The sequence below is a fragment of the Chrysochloris asiatica genome, unplaced genomic scaffold (genome assembly GCF_000296735.1).
Source record: "Chrysochloris asiatica unplaced genomic scaffold, ChrAsi1.0 scaffold00004, whole genome shotgun sequence".
Lineage (NCBI taxonomy): Eukaryota > Metazoa > Chordata > Mammalia > Afrosoricida > Chrysochloridae > Chrysochloris > Chrysochloris asiatica.
Genome location: NW_006408522.1, coordinates 33,453,677 through 33,471,289, shown reverse-complemented (window position 1 = coordinate 33,471,289; position 17,613 = coordinate 33,453,677). Strand labels below are relative to the sequence as shown.

Below are 17,613 nucleotides of genomic sequence, written 5' to 3'. Positions count from 1 at the left end.
GCTTAGTGGTTATGAATTGGGCTGCGAACCACTAGGTCAGCAGTTCAAAACTACCAGCTGTTCCATGGGAGAAAGACGAGGCTTTCTGCTCCCGTAAAGATTTACAGCCTCAGAAACCCTGTACAGGGTCGCTATGAGTCGGAACCGACTCTATGGCACACAACAACAACAACTGTTGAATGATGATGCACGGAGGAGATTGTAATCATTGCAGTGAAACAGTGAATGTAAAACAAATGTTCTCCCATGTAAACTATCACTTAATTCATAATAAAAACTGGGGGAAAAAAAAAGCGTTTTTCCATGAGCTTATTGAAACCTCTACCTTTAGTAATTGGAGAGGAAAATCTACTGCTTACAAAAGCTAGTCATGGAATAGTTACCACTGATGGCAAACCATGTGTATCAGAGTAGAGCTATGCTCCATAGGGTTTTTGTAAGTAGATTGCTAGGCCTTGCCTCCAAAGTGCTGCTGGTTGGACTCCAACCTACAAAGTTTTTTTAGCAGCCATGCGCATAAACCATGTGCACCACTCAGGGACACCCCATGTTGTTATTGTTAAATGCTGTTAAGTCAGTTCTGACACATGGCCAGGTTTTCAAAGAGTGATTGGTGAGTTTGAATCACTGTCCTTGTGGTTCAAACCAACCTTGCGGACCATTGCTTTATTTCACAGTGCCACATCAGGACTCCTACTATTTAATAAAAACCTTAGTTCTTTTTTGGATTCCTTTTTATCAATATTGCCCTTTTATTGAGAATGAAAGTATCTCATTTTCTGTAATGATAGCCAGGAAAATTAGCATATTTAAAAATATTTTCCTATGTTCTTTAGGCATATAACCTTAAATTTTGCTATTTTACAAAAGAGACACTTTGTAATTTAGGCTTCTATTTTACTACTTTTCCATATTCAAACAATGCACGAAGAATATTGTATATCCAAGAATTCATTTTAATAGCCTTTAAAGCTTAAGTTCTAGAAATGCCTTGCTTCTGAAAGTTGTTGTTGCTACGTGCTGTGGCATCGGTTCCGACTCACAGCGACCCTGTACAGGGTGTCCGAGGCTGTAAATCTTTACGGGAGCAGAAAGCTTCATCTTTCTCCCATGAAACGGCTGGTAGTTTCGAACTGCTGACCTTACGGTTCGCAGGCTGATTCATAACCACTACGCTAAAAGTAGAAGGGACCAATTTCCTATTGAAAAGAGCACTGCACCAGAAGTCCTAAAACCTGAGTTTTAGGTTCACCTCTTAACAACAACTAGTACTAGTTAGCATTAAGCATCCATTTCTTCACTTATCCTGTTTTCCTGACAAGTATACTAAGATCCTGAAATTCATACCCTTGCTCAAATAGGCTTGTTTTGTGTATTCTTATTTTTACAGAATATCCACATTTCCTTTCCTGTGTCTGTCAAGAGTTTTGATTCATCATGGATAATTTGTCATCAGAAGAAATTCAGTTAAGGGCTCACCAGGTTACCGATGAGGTAAATGTTTTACTTGTGATAAGTAATTAATTTTATGTCTGTTTTCACAGTGAGAGATGAGAGGATTTTATTAGAATATAATTTTGGCTTCTTCCTCTTCCTTTTATATCAAAGAATGCATTTGCATCATAGTGCCATTAACTCTTTTTGTTAAACTTGTCAAAACTAAGTAAGTGAAGATGAATTAAATGATTTTGTACAGAGAAATTATTTATCAGTACTTGGAATTCTGAACTTTTTTTTTCCAAATGGGATTTTCTAATATGTATACAGTATATGTACATTTTTATTTATATTACATTTTTGTGTGTGCCATTCATGCCACCTTCTAAATTTTCTCCTGGCAAAAATATCTGAAGATCACCCAGTTGCAAGAAAATAACTGAAATTATAATGATCAACTTTCTGTTTGTTTTTTAAATGTATTTTTTAAATTGAGGTGAAATTCACATAACATACAGTGAATTAACCATTTGAAAGTGAATTTAATATATATATATTCACAATGTTGTGCAGCCTCCAGCTGTCTCTAGTTTTCAGACTGTTTTGTTACCCTGTAAAAACATCCCTGACTCATTAAGCAATCACTCCCCATTTTGGATCCTTCCCCATCTCATGGTAATCTCTAATGTGCTTTTAGTTTCTGTGGATTTGCCTATTCTGGATATATCAGATAAAAAGAGTTATGCAATATGTGATCTCTTGTGTCTGGCTTATGACATTAAATACATTGTTTTTGAGGAAGTGTAGCACATATCAATAGTTAGTTCCTTTTTAAAGAGAGATGGGCAACAATTTTTAAAGAGTATGAGTTAGCAGTTTTTAAATATGAAAACAATCATGAATATGGCCTGTGAACAGACTGTTGTTGTTATATATTTTGTATGTTTAAAATCTCTCTATTATTTTTTATTTCTAGTCTCTGGAAAGTACAAGGAGAATACTGGGTTTAGCCACTGAGGTAAGAAAATGTTTAATCACTGAGTTAAGTATGGAAACTGTATAGGGAGGAATCCTGATATCACTGGCTAGAATTGGTATTAAGAATCAGAAGGATATTGTATCAATACAGTTTTTTATTTGGAACCAACAATTGCTAAAATTGTCAAACTGTGCAGTAATGGATCATTTCTGTTTTTCCTTTTGACAGTATTAAATGTGGCAGGGAAGATCAATTCACCATGAATTTGTGATTTAATCATTTCAGGAGGGTTAATATGTTAAAATGTGGTTTAGGACTACTAGTTCTGTTTCAGCTCTGAGCCACTGAGTACTTGGATTTCTGAATGAATATGTGTTGCTATTTGTCAGTCCTTGTATGTTTAGTTTCATTGTATTATTGCCTTTTTTCCCTTTTTTAAGACTCAGGATGTAGGAATCAAGACCATCACTATGTTGGATGAACAAGGGGGTGAGTTGAAGTCATTGGTAAAAAATTTTATGTAACTTACAAACAAACAAACAAAAACAACCTATCAGATTAACCATGTATAAAATTTTAGGCCTTGGGAGTATCTTCCCTTTGCTTATACCAGAGTAATATGTTTTGTTTTGTTTTTAAATTATAACTTGAATTATATCATGTTTATTGCCTATTTAGGGCAGGGGTGGGATAACAATGCTGAGTTTTATATCAAATATTTTAGGCCAGCAGGGTATACCTATTGGCTAATTGTGTGCATTTAGTTACATGCTCATTGTTAAGTGCCGAGATGTTGGTTTTGACTCATAGCCACCTTGTATAGGGTTTCTTAAGCTTTAAATCTTTTGTGGGAGCAGAAAGCCTCATCTTTCTTGTGTGAAACAGCTGGTGGGCTTGAACCACAGATCTTGTGGTTTGCAGTCCAGTTATCCTATGGCGCCAACGTGTACTCATTACACATTATGATACTCTTATATCATCCTCAGAAATCAAATTAAGCCCTAAATCAATGTATTGAAGTCTCAGTTCTAGCGAGCCTGAAAATACCCAATTTGAGTTGGCCTTGAGTAATCTGGTCCAGTTTTTATTAGTTTTGTGACAATTCTCAGATTTTTACACCTATTTAATGATAGATGATGTTGGGGAGCTGGTCTGATCAAGTATACTTTATTTGGTTTTGAGGATTATCTTTAAATAAACTCTCCCATACTCCTACTGTACAAATTTCTTAAGAACAGATCTTTTCATAATTGGAGAGGCCAACTGCCCTCAGGATTGGTATGTGAAAGATTTCTTGCATGGTGGACAGCTTGTAATATGTTTTGGCTGTGATATATTCACTGCAGTGAGTCACTGGTAGATTCAAGGTTAAACTTTGCTGATTCATAATAATATGGGGTTGGCATTATGAATATAAAATAAAATGTAACTTCTTTGATTTGCTTATATAGAACAATTAAACCGTATAGAAGAAGGCATGGACCAAATAAATAAAGACATGAGAGAGGCAGAGAAGACTTTAACAGAACTCAACAAATGCTGTGGCCTTTGTGTCTGCCCATGTAATAGGTGAGTTGATAAATTAAGACTTTTTAAAAATATTTTTTAAATGACTTCCCCTTTTCCTTCTCTCACCAAAGGTCAAAAGTGTGGCTTTGTTAAGTACACTTAAGATATTTCTTCTTCAGGCAGATTGAATTTTGCATGTGTAAATAGATACGTTCAGCAAAAGCCATGGCTTAAATTTGACTGATTCTTGGATTAAGTCCCAGTTTCATTTTTTATAATACACGAAAAGGTTAGGAAATACAGAACTGTATGATACAGAGCAGGATGCAGTTAAGTGTTTTCTACTTTTTCCTTACAAATGGGAAATATTAACAAAATAGATATACCATGCTAGGTACTTGAAAGATAGCTAAGGATTAAAGGACTTGAACTCTTGTGTTTACAAACTTACCATGTGATTGGATATATGAAAAATAATAAAAAAATAAAAGATCACATGCAATCTTATACGATGGAGAAGTTCAATATCATTAGCCAAAACAAGGCCATGGGCCAACTGTGGAGCAGATCATCAATTACTCATATACATTCACAATCAATGCTCTTGGAAGCAGCAGTGAAGAAATCAAATGGCATATTGTATTGGGCAGATCTGCTGTAAAAGACCTCTTTAAAGTATTAAAGAGCTAACATGTCACTTTGAGAACTTCAGGTTCACTTGATCCAAGCCATTGGTTTTTCAGTCACCTCATATGCGTGTGAAAGCTGGACAGTGAATAAAGGAGACCAGAGAAGAATTGATGCATTTGAATTATGGTGTTGTTGAAGAATATTGAACGTACCATAGACTACTAGAAGAAATAAGAAATTTGTCTTGGAAGTGCAGCCAGAATGCTCCTTAGAAGCTAGGATGGCAAGATTTCACCTTATGTACTTTGAACATGTTATCAGGAGGAACCAATCCCTCTAGAAGGACATCATGCTTAGTAAGTAAAGGATCAATAAAAAAAGAGGAAGATCCAGTGAGATGGATTGACACATGGCTACAACTGTGGGCTCAAACATAACAATTTTGAGGTTGATGCAGGACCTGGTATTGTTTTGTTCTGTTGTACGTAATGTCACCATGAGTTGGAGCCCTCTGAATGCCACCTAACATGTAACCTAATGTTAGATCATGTGATAGAGTCTAAAGCTAGGGACGCCGTGGAGAACATTTTACAGAAGGGATTAAGACTTAAGGTGGGCTTTGAGTGATTACAAGGATTTGCATTAACATGAAGGAATAGAGAGGAAGAATCAGCAGAAACAAAGATTGAGAAATTTGACTCAACTTCATTGAATGATTCAGACATATGAAAAGTGGAAAATAAGATAGAAGTAGGTGGTAGATGAGTTTGAATGCCGAAATAAGGAGTTGATGAATTGGAGTGAAGTGTACAAAGCACACCAGAAGAATAGCTAGGAACCTTTTGTAATCTAGGCCTGTGAGGCAGGACTTTGTCAGTAGAGGGATTAGAGGAAAGAATAAGTCAATTAATTTTAAATCAAATGACTAAATATCAACTGCATAAATGGAAGACTCAAAGACTAAAGATTTATCGTTTCTAGTGAACTAAGAGATGAACAATATTCCGGTGATAAAAAAAAGGTAGGAAAAGAAGAGAGGCTTTAGAAAGTTGGGGGTAGCCCTACAGGTTAGAGAGGGTTGCTTTAAATAGGAGTACAATGTGTTATGAAGTAGAATATTGATCATTTTATATATAGCATATGAAGTTAAACTTTATACAAAATAATTTTTGTGTGTGACTCCAATGTGAATATTTACATTCCCCATGATGTTGGTAATATTGAATGTATTCAAATCAACATGATGTTTGGACTAAGGCAGTTAATGATTATCTTCTCTTCTGTTAGAAAGAGCTAATCTTTTTTTAAAAAGTAACTAACAAAACAATTGCATTGAACTTTACCCATAAATGGAACAACAATATCTGGAGATTGAATAACTATTCATACTGCTATAAATTCATGTGAAAGTTCTTTTTAGTTTCTTATATCTGTTTTATTAGTTTTTCTCTTAGTTACTTTTTAACTTTTTGTGAATTGAGTGACGTTTTACAGACAAGATCATCAGCTCTACATTCAACGAATTATATGCTTTCATCTCAGTGATTACAAGCTTCTTTCTCCCTGCAACAACAGTCATCCTACTTCCTCCCTGTGGCTCTCCATTTACATCTCATATTTCACAAATGAGCAAAGCAAATATATTTCATGTACACATACAAAACAAAGCAAAAAATATATATATTCATTTAATTGTCCAAAGGGCAATTCTACAAGCCAGCCTCCTGCCCCCAGACACACAGCCTTATTCATTCCAGGGGTGTAGAGCCCAAAGCTAGCTACTCTTTCTCTCCTTGCCACTGCCTCTGCCACCATCTGTGCTGTCACTGCTGTTCTAGGTATGGAACCTCATACCCCACTCATTCTCTTCCTTCTTGATGGTCCTGGGATTATCTGTTTCTGAAATGAAAGATTAACTACTCCCTACTTTTAATTACATATCTTCTACAATTACAGTTGTGACGATCACAGTTAATCCTGCTAACAGTTATTCACAATTGAATAATAAAATCCTACCACTATCATCCTTTATCCCCTTTTATCATATCCATCTGGAAAAGAGGAAAACTATTCAGTGGGAATTCTACCTTACCCCTCCTCATTTTGAAATTAAGCACACTCATGAAAGCTTCATGCCTTTATAGTCCCCACCCCCACTTTTTTGATAGCCAATGCCTAAACTGTTCATTCCTGTCAACCCATTGGGTCTCTGTGAGTCAGTACTGACTCGATGGCACCTAACAACAGCAACATCAACTCAGTAAGGTGCTCTGGTAGCGAAGTCAGGCTGCTAATCTTATGGTCAGCAGTTCAAACTACCAGTGGTTCCATGGGAGAAACATGAGGCTTTCTGCCACTGTAATCATTTACAGCCTTGGGAACCCTACATAGTGTCACTATGAGTTGGAACTGATTCTATGGCTCATCACCACCACCACCGCTGCCAACACAGTATACTGAGGAAACAAGCTTGTTTCCAGCATTTTTATTAGAGAAATACATTTAAGTTACTTGGGGCATGAGAAGCTAAGATTTGCTGTAATATGGATGGAATTGGAAGATATTATACTGAGTGAAATAAGTCAATCACAGAAGGACAAATACTGTATAACCTCACTGATTTATAAAGAGAAGAGAAATGCAAATGTATAGAAAGCAGGGTTCATTAGTAGTTACCACAGTGATGAAAATATCACATTGATTAAGGGTAGAGTTGCGTAGTCAATTATTATAGTTTCTATGAATAAATTGTACATCTATAAAAAGCATGATAACAAAATAAGTATGAGGCTGCTTCTATACCACCAAAAATCTCATGGAGTTTGGCTTCTTGATTTGGAGGTTTAGCGTTATGGTTTCATAGGACATTCCAGTTAATTGGCCTAATAACATATTTAGGACCATCTTTCTACCTCCTGGATAATTAGGTGTATAGTGCCTTTGATCTTAAAAACTTGCAAGAGGCTATCCAAGGCACAGAAATTGTTTTCTATTTGCTTGGAACAACAGAGGAAGAAAGAAAGCTGAGAATAGGAGAAGAATGTACAATGAGTGTGTGGCTAATTGTCTCCATGAGCAACTTTGCCATGAGACTTAAAGAATTAGATAGGGTGGTGCCTGCCTAGCTACCATTACTGAACATTTTTGATCAAATATTCTGTAGAAGAATCCTGATCAAAAAGGAGGAAATGCAGAACAGAATTTCAAATTCTCATGGACTCCAGATTTTTGAAGCAATAAAGGATGGATGAATGCTGAAACTATTACCTTGAAATAATCTTTAAACCTTACATAGAAAATATCCTCTGATGTCTTCTAACACATTAAATATTTAACTTAGCTAGTGAAAAAAGGTGTGCCTTGAGGTTTATGCTGTTTTAAGAACTATTTGGGATCATGTAGAAACTGTGAATTAGTATATGTTTTACTGTGAATATTCTTTTTTTTTAACTTTTTATTGTGAATTGACTGAAGGTTTACAGACAAGATCATCGTCTTTACATTCAACAAATTATACACTTTGTTTCATTTCAATGATTACCATTCCCTCCCTGCAACAACAATTATCTAACTTCCTCCCTGTGGTTCCCCATTTACATCTTATGTTTCTCAAATGAACAAAGCAAAAATATTTGATGCACACGTACAAAACAAAAACTACAGGTTCATTTAAATGTCCAAAGGGCACATTCTGCTAGCCAGCCTTCTGCCTGTAGACACACAGCCTTTCTCAGTCCATGGGCCTAGAGCCCGCAGCTGCTCTGTCTTTCTATGCCACCACCTCTGCCACCGTTGCTGTCACTGCTGTTCTAGGTAGGAATCTTATGCTCTTTCTTCTTGATGGTTCTGGATCAGCTGTACCTGAAAAGAAAGATTAACTATCCCCTGCTTTTAGTTACACATATTCTGCAATCACAATTAATCCCGCTAACAGTTACTCACAATTAAATCATAAAATCCAATAAGCATCAACCCCCTTTTCACCAGATCCATCTGGAAAAAAAGGTAAACTATTCAATGGGGATTCTACCTTACTCTGTCTTTCTGAAACTAAGCATACCCATAAAAACGTGTAGGCCAATTACTTAATGTCTTTATAGCCACCACCCCTCCCATTTTTAATAGCTGATGTCTAAATTTCCTTTGCCTCTCGTACTGTGGTGGCTTGTGAGTTGCTGTGATTCTGGAAGCTATGCCACCAATATTTTAAATACCAGCAGGGTCACCCTTGGTGAACAGGTTTCAGATGAGCTTCCAGACGAAGACAGATTAGGAAGAAGGAGTGACGAACTACTTCCAAATATTTAGTCACTGAAAACCTTATGAATAGCAGAGAAACACTGTCAGATAAATAGCGCCAAAAAATGAACACCTAAGGTTGGAAGGCACTCAAAATGTGATGGCAGCATCAGTGGGCTCAAGCATGGCAACAATGGTAAGGTTGGCCCAGAATTGGGTAGTGTTTCATTCTGTTGTGCATAGGGTTGCTATGAGTCAGTACCGACTTGATGGCATCTAACAATAACAACATCAACACAATATACTGAGGAGGCAAGTATGTTCTTTGACATGAAGAATCTTACATTCCAATTGAAAATTTGAGCAACTGCATCCACAAGCAAAAGTCTATTTCATCCAGTTATAGCAGTTTACACTTGCTCACAGTTTCAAACATCTTTATCTTTATCTGGTTGGGTTCTGGTCAGCTTAACCCTAACCATCCAAGCTGCAAGTTTGAGATTTTGTGTACAACTTCCGGCACTTCAGACCAGCTGGCCCCTTCACTCTCAGCCTTAGCTCCCAGGGGCTAGCTCAGAGCCCATGGGCTCAGAAGTTCACACAACTCCCTAAACTTCAAACCAGCCAACCCTTCCTCTTCTCTCTCATCTCAAGGTCAACGGTGCCAATAGAACATGTCCGGACTCAGCCCATGTTTCAATGCTGCATTTCCCCCACTTGTATTCACAAGTAGACCCAGGTAGTCAACAGCAAGCATACTAGAGTGAGCGCTCATGGCTTCCCTTTAAATTTCAGTCCTAGGAGATTTTCCCTGGTGGACTGACTTTTTTTGCCTTGATGCCTCCAAACCAAACAGCTTGCTTTAAACTCAAAAAGCCAAATAATTTGCTTTTATCCTGCAGGTCTTTCTTCCAATGAGAATCTCCTGGCAGTTCTGGATTGGTCTGCATGTCTCTTCAAATGCAAATGTACCAACTCAGAAGGTTCTGGGTGGGGCTTAGTATTCCATCTAAGGTCCTATATTCTACAGATACTTAATATAAAGCCTATTTCTCTGAGCAATTTTCAGCTCCCCATTTTAGCAAATTCACCCAGGTATAGTCTGAAGGCTGGTTTACAAACTTTCCTGTAACCATAATCCCCAATATTAATTTCTGTCACACATGAGTGTCTATTTTACAATAGTTGTTGTTGTTATGTGCTGCTGAGTCAGTTCCGACCCATAGTGACCCTGGATAGGGTTTCTGAGGAGTGACTAGGCAACAGGAACTTATCTTTACAAGGCAGTCAAATCCAAAAACTTTTTTCCCCCCTCCTTTACCCATTCTGTCTATGTCTCAATCCATGTATCTACACACAAAGCACTGTTGTCCCAAGTTTATATATATATCACTATTTACCTCTATCTCATTTAGCCCATGAGTACCTCCTTGGGTCTTCCCCTCTCTTTGTTCAAAGTCCTTTTTAAAACAAGCTTTTATTGTGAATTGAGTGAGTGAAGGTTTACAGCGCAGATCATCAGTTTCACAATCAACAAATCATTGCAATGATTACAGTCGCAAACATGCACCATCAGCTAACAGTATTTACCTTTTTTTAAAAAAATTTTTTTACGTACACATACCACATTGAAAATATATATTCATTTAAATGTCTAAAGGGCACGTTTTGTAAGCCTGGCTCCTGCCCACAGGCACACTGCCTTTCTCAGTCCATGGGCCTATAGTCCTGTACTGCTCTGTCTCTCTCTACCATCACCTCTGCCACTGTCTCTGTTTTGTTTGATATTAAGATTGCCACTCCATCCCTCTTTTTTTCTTTTTTTAATGTTTTATTGTGAATTATGTGATAGTTCATGTAAACATTAGCTTTACATTCATCCTATCATATGTCGTTTCATTGCCATGGTTACAATCCCCTCCATGCTTCATCAGCCAACCAAAAGGTATACCCTGCAAGCCTTCCCCCTGGTCATCAGTACACAGATCCTCTCCCTCTCTGGGTCTAGAGTCCCTAGCCGTTACCTCTCTCCATGTCATCGTCTCTCTCCATCTCTGACATCGCTGTTACTCAGTGTAGGGTTCCGCATTGCTCTCTTCTCCCTTGATTGTCCTAGGGCCCACCGCTTCTGGACTGCAAAGTCAACCACTCCCCTTGTTTTGCTACAAAATGTCTACCTGTACATTTCCAACCCTCACAGTCAGTCCTGATATAGCAATCATTCACTATTGTGTCACATGAGAGCCATTCCTATCTCTTTTCATCAGCCCCACCCAGACAGATTGGATACTACTCAGTGGAGAGTCTGCCTTCCTCTGCACCCTCTGGATCTAGGCTCCCTCTTGCTGTAAATATTCTTTTTTTTTTGCAATCCCAAACTGTATTTATTTAATATATTCATCACCAGGACTCAAAAGGAGAGTTAATTTAGAAATAAACAAAAATGACGGCACAGTTTAAGATAAGAGTCCTGTACAGAAATCGAGGAACGGACAGACCATCTAAGGAAAAAATAGACAATACAAGGGAGGGTCTGGACAGATGAGGTCAGGGCTCTTGATTGGAGACTTGTTTTGAGTAGGTTTCCTGCAGGTATTTCTTAAAGGCTGTGGGGTGGGGTTTTTCCTGAGTTTGGCAGCATGTGTGTTCAAAGGGCTATCAATATTGGGTTCTCCTAGCAGGCTCTGGATTGAGAGGAGGATGGTCCTGACGTCATAGAGGGTGGACCACTTTTCCTTCAGGATGTCTGGACAGATGTTACCCTGATGTCCACGTTGGGGTGGTAACAGGGTGTGAGGAACTTTACTGTGGGCATGTTTAAGGGTGGCCACTGGGAAACTCGAGGGAGAGCTTGTACCTCAGGTCTTCGTATACTGTGCCAGCTGCTCCATGGAGGTCCCCACCCAACTGAAAAGGTTGTCTGATTCAGAGAAGGCAGAAATGCCTTTGTCGCCAGACATCTTGAGGGTTATCAGCTCCTGCTGTAACCTCTTGCCCACAGAGCCCGGGCAGTGCCCCCGCTGGGCTCACCCTTTCCAGGTGGCAACGACGCTGGCTGCCACTGGGTCACGATTCTGGGAGGCCATTCGGTTGGAGCTCTTAGAAAACCAGGAACTCGGAAGACATGACTGCAACTGCCACTGTGAATACTCTTAAGAGCAACAACAAAAATTTTTTTGAAGGCAGACTTCCTCCAGAGCCTCTGTTTTTAATATTGTATATGCAACATTGCTTGACTTTAGCATGGAAAAAATGGACCTGTTGTTAGATTTATTGCTGAATAGAAAATGTGTTTAGTCGAATTGTTCTTTGAGATTATTTTTATTCAGTAGTGTAGTTAAGTGAAGCCAGGTCTGCAAACCTTTTTTTTTTTTTTTAATGAGTCATGGAAATAACTTCACTTAACAGAAACTTGTATTAAAAGGGAATTTTTAACTGTAGCTAATTCTTTCTAAAGGGTTACTAGAATGTATGAACAGACTATCAGAATTAAATTTTTTTTTATTCAGAATTAAAATTTAAATTGTAATACATATCATTTCTGTTAGCTTGTTTACTATTTGAATTCTAACAGCAATATAGTACAGATTGTTTTTCATAATCAAACATTTTTTACAATAACTTTGATAAATTGTCATTTTCATTATCAAGAGTTTAAAAAGTGAGACTGACTTAAAATGGTAAGTCTCACAATAGTAAACTGCCTGATGCCTCAGCTTGTGAAATCTTAGACATGTATTCTGTCCTACCTTGGCTCTCTTTTCAGTGCTTATAACATTAGTTATACTGGCACATGATTTAAAGACAAATTGATATTTCTGGGTATTACTAAAAGAGTTCACAACTACGAGTTTTCAACTATTCCAGTTCTGAGTGGTATCAGAGTTTAAAAATTCAGTTCTTGACTATTAAAATAAATATTGAGTTACATTTTAGTCAATATTTGAATGCTTCTTGCATCCTACTACAAGTATGAATAAGGTGTATCATTGGGCCCATATGTTTTTATTTATCATTACTCTAGATTTTTGATGTCTTACATGTTACCTGATTCCTAGCCAGTACTCAATAAATACTTTATTGTCCTTGAGAAATTTGTTGACTAATGGGAGAATTAGGCATCAGATTTTTTAAAAAAATTATAGTGCAAATAAAACAGGTGATTGAGACATCTGTAATTGTCAAGGAAAGATTGACTGGCTGGGGAGTGAGGAAAGTTCATTGGTGTTTGCCTTTTTTTTAAATTAACTTTCCTGTTTTCAGAAAAGAATATCAAGACACAAATGTTTTTAGGAAAAATGAAATGTTCTCTGCCTTAAATACTTAGATTTCTTGTGTTTTTCTTTTGATTTAGATTTTCAAATGTTGGCTGTTTCTATGAAACCAGGCAGGAATTTAAATGCATTGTGTTTCTTAAACTTTAAACTGCTTCTGTTCTGTTTTACTGGCATTTACTATTTTCTGCTTCTCTCACCTAATCTCTTCTTTTCTACTCTGCTTACTAAAAAATGAAGATCTAACATCAGAAGCTGTGCTCGGTAACTGGTCAAAGGGAACTTTAAGATGCAGTCTTGTGGTGCAGTTTGGCCTGTTAACCTACTACCAAAAGGTGATGCTTCCAGTGGTTTTCCTATGCATGTGCCTGGATTCTGTGAATGGTGGAGACTGTCTTAACAACTGTGCTGTGATATGTAATGTAAAGTGAATTTATTCTTTCTGGCTGATACTTGACAAAAGGATTGTCACTTATAATGTTGGCTAATTACTCTGGTAACAGCTTTTGCTAAATACCTTTTTTTTTTAAACATTTTTATTGTGAATTGAGTGATAGTTTACATGAGAGAACATCAACTTTACATTCATCCTATCGTATTTCATTTCATTGCAATGATTGCAATCACCTTTATGCATCATCATTCAACAGTATTTGCTTCCATTCCCTCTGGTTTTTTGTATGTACATTGAAGCATTCAGGAATATATAACCATTCAGACAACCAAAGGGTACACCCTGCAAACCTGTCCCCCAACTACCAGCACACAGCCTCTCTCCCTTGCTGAGTCCAGAGTCCCCAGCTGCTCCATCTCTCCACGTCATCATCTCTGCGTCAGTCTCTGGCGTCGCTCTGGATAGGGCCCCTTGATGGTCCCAGGGTCCTCCTCTCCTGGACTGCAAGATCAACCATTCCCCTCCTTTTGTTACAAAATGTCCACCTTTACATTTGCAACATTCACAATTAGTCCTGATAGTAATTATTCGGTATTGAACCACAAGAGTCTTATCCCCATCTCCTTTCACCAGCCCTGTCCAGACAGATTGGAAACCACTCAGTGGAGATGTTACCTTCCACTGCACCTTCTGAAACTAGGCTCCCTCTTGAAAGCTTATAAGCCAGTCACTTCGTACCTTTGTAGGTTCCCCATTTTGGGTAGCCAATGTCTAAATTGCCCATCCCTGTCAACTCTGTGTACCAAGGGGGTGGTAATGATCCTCACTATGAAGATTCATTCCCTCTTTTGAGCTACTACATCCATAAGCATAGGTCAACTTCATAAAATTTTAGCGGATTACTTTTTTTCCTCTTCTTTCTTCCTCTAATCGAGTTCCGATTAACCAACCATTAAAGCCAGGTCAAATGGGTACTATCTGCCAAGTATGGGTGTTCTTGTGCATCTCCCCTCACATCATATCAGCTGGACGCTTCATTCTCTGCTGTAGTCCTCTGTGGCTATGTCCATGTCCATGGGCTCAGTAGTCCCCAGGTCTCACCACACTTCGGACCAACAAGCCCTTCCTCTTCTTTCTCGCCTTTCTAGGTCAATGGGAACCTACAGAACATGGCTTGAACTCAGCCCATTTCTTCATTGCTGTCTTTCCCCCTCTTCCACTCACCAGTAGACCAACGTGGTCACCCCAGGCTTACTTGTCTCCTTGTGTGAACCCTTTGAGTTTCATTTTTGGAGGGGGGTTTGTCCTGAAGGGACTTGGTTGCTTGTCTTGATGGCTCCCCAGTGAACAACTTGCTGTTTTTGTAGTAGCCAATCAGACTGCCATTTTTGTTTTGGATTTTTCCTGCTGGACTTTATTTCAAGAAGTGTCTTCTCTTGCTATAGCTGTTCCAGTCTGGTCTGCTTATCCTTTGTAGTGGAAATGTCTCACCTCAGAAGGTTCTGGATGGAGCTCAGGATTCATTGGCTCTTAAATAAATAGAAACAGCACCTTTCCTTTAACATGAATGATCAAGGTCTAAGATCTGAGTGTGCCAAAAAATGAATCTTCATGTGTCCATTAAGGAAGTAGTAACTGTTTTCATCAAATTTCAACTGCCTTTACCATTTTGAAACTTTCTCACTGATAATGCACAGTAAATCAGATGGCAACATTAGATCCATATACCATTTGTTTTCTTTATAGGAAAGCACAAACATTGTATGAGGAAAGCCTGACTATACCAAGCCAAATATGAATAAAAGTTTTGTGTGTCTTTTTTTTGTCCTATCCGTTTAAAAATGGCTTTCCTATTATCTTTTTCTTGAAATTGCACCAGTTTGAATAGTAAATTTCGTATGAAGAAAGCTGTACACCAAATTTGGTACCAGTATGGCCAAGGCAGTTTCATGAACTGACTGTCCAGTTTGGAAATAATTCTTGCCTCTTCCTCATGATGCTTGAAATCCCACCAGGATTTTAGTAAAGGAACCCTTTGTTAAATATAATGCAATGCTGGTTCAAGTGAGTGGCCAGCTAAATATTCCATACTTGATTTTCTTACTCTTCCATCCTTCCTCAACCTCTGAGATACCATCAAGAACCTCTTAAATCCTGGAACACCTTTCCTAGGGGACATTTTCCCCCTGGTGTCTGTTTACCTTCTTCTGGAGAGTGACAGAGGTTAAAGAAACCTGAAAAAATAATTACATTTTGCTGCTTGCTAATAGTGTAGTGAACATTTGGTAAAGAGGTATTTGAAATTAAAAACAAAAATCTGTTTTAATATTAGTGGGTTTACACAATCTTTTTCCTGCCCCAGATTTCCATGGAGAATAGTGTTTTTTAGAGAAACAAAACCAGTGAAACATATATATATGTTGTTGTTGTTAAGTGTCATCGAGTCAGTTCCAACTCATAGTCACCCTGTATAGAGTTTCTGAGGAGCAGCTGGTGAGTTTGAACTGCTGAACTTGCATTCAAACTGACCTTTTGGTCTAGTACTTACCCTGTAGTGCCATACCAGGACTCCATGTATAAATAGAGAGGGGAGTTTATTATCAAGGAAATGGCTTACAAATGAAGAATCCCAGGCCCCCAGTGGAAGAGAGAGAGAAACTTTTCCAGTGTCTATTATATTTGGAGCAGACCACACACCCCCAAAGAAACATCCCTTAAATTGATTGACTGCTTATAGCTATTCACCATCGAGTTAACTATGCCTGTATTAGGTTTCATCACCATGGGGATAAGCACATCTGCTAAACTATGGGAATCCTGGCCTAGTCAAGCTGACAGAGAACGCTATTACAAATGGCATAGGTAATCTACCATGTTTTTACCCTAGTAACTCGTGCTTTGTTTTTTGGCAAACCATACAACCTCCTCGCACGTTAGCTTCCTATGAGCTCTTTGTGTTATATGTGTGTTTGCTTCTATCTGTGGGCATGTTGTATGTGGAAAATTGTGATAGATCTAGCCATATAGATCTTTTCTGCTAAGGGTGCTTAGGGGCCATGCCCAGGTAACAAGTACTAATAATTACAACTCTTCCTTTCCTGCCTTTTGGTATCTCTTTACATCTGACTTTTATATAGGACGAAGAACTTTGAGTCTGGTAAGGCCTATAAGACAACATGGGGAGATGGTGGAGACAACTCACCTAACAACGTAGTATCTAAGCAGCCAGGCCGGGTGACAAATGGCCAGCCTCAACAAGCTGCCACAGGAACAGCCAGTGGTGGATACATTAAACGGTAGGCCAGCTGCTTTTGATATTTTTTCCCCTTCCTAAATGAATGGCTCACTCAGGAGATTACATATTACTGTACATGTACTTTAACTCATCAATTAGAAATTTAAAAATACAGTTTAAAGCCTGCCTCTTTACTGAGTGCATTGACAGTGGTTGTTGCCATTAGATGACGTGATTAACTTTTGTTTCTACTTGTTAGTACTTTTCAAATTACCTAAGCCTATTTTATTTCTGTACACAGGGGGAAAAAATGTGTTACAATATCATCTAGAATAGAAATCAACCAAATTTTTCTAACAGGTAGCAAGTGTTTCAGACTTTGCAATCTAAAGTCTCTGTTACAACTCTTCAGCTCTGTGATAGGCAGATGCAGCTGTGTAGACATGTAAAGTAAATGTGTAGCTCTGTTTTAATAAAACTTTATTTTCAAATGCAGGCAGAGAGCCAGATTTGACCCATGGACCATGCTTTTCCAATTCCTGAATTAGAGCAGTGTTTCTTAAACTTAAGTGTACATCGGAATCACTTGGAAAGCTTATTAAAACACAGATTTCTAGACTGTGCTTGTAGCTTCTGATTCAGTAGATTTACAGTACAGTGTGAGAACTAACTCATAAGTTTCTTGGGTTGAACACTTAACATAAAAATGTAGCTGAAGTTGAGAAGTGCCGAGAGTCATTTGAATAGTTGTTAACTTATGAAAGCTAAATTCATACTTAGCCCTTTTATAACTCATGGAGTTAACTTTTTTTTTGGTGATAGTATAACTAATGATGCCAGAGAAGATGAAATGGAGGAGAACTTGACTCAGGTGGGCAGTATCTTGGGAAATCTAAAAAACATGGCCCTGGACATG

General features: G+C 38.1%; 1 protein-coding gene and 1 pseudogene across 1 annotated transcript in view; one reads left to right on the top strand and one right to left on the bottom strand.

The window, feature by feature from the left end:
* Positions 1-1,437: 1,437 nt before the first annotated feature.
* SNAP23 (synaptosomal-associated protein, 23kDa) overlaps positions 1,438-17,613 on the top strand; it is an 18,711-nt gene continuing 2,535 nt past the window's right edge. The window contains exons 1-6 of the mRNA XM_006831731.1: positions 1,438-1,494; positions 2,414-2,455; positions 2,857-2,905; positions 3,868-3,985; positions 16,600-16,758; positions 17,520-17,613. The exon at positions 17,520-17,613 is cut by the window's right edge and continues 10 nt beyond it. Coding sequence (XP_006831794.1) covers positions 1,438-1,494; positions 2,414-2,455; positions 2,857-2,905; positions 3,868-3,985; positions 16,600-16,758; positions 17,520-17,613 — 519 coding nt within the window. The remainder of the gene's footprint in view (positions 1,495-2,413; positions 2,456-2,856; positions 2,906-3,867; positions 3,986-16,599; positions 16,759-17,519) is intronic.
* Positions 11,342-11,880, bottom strand: LOC102840998 (annotated as a pseudogene).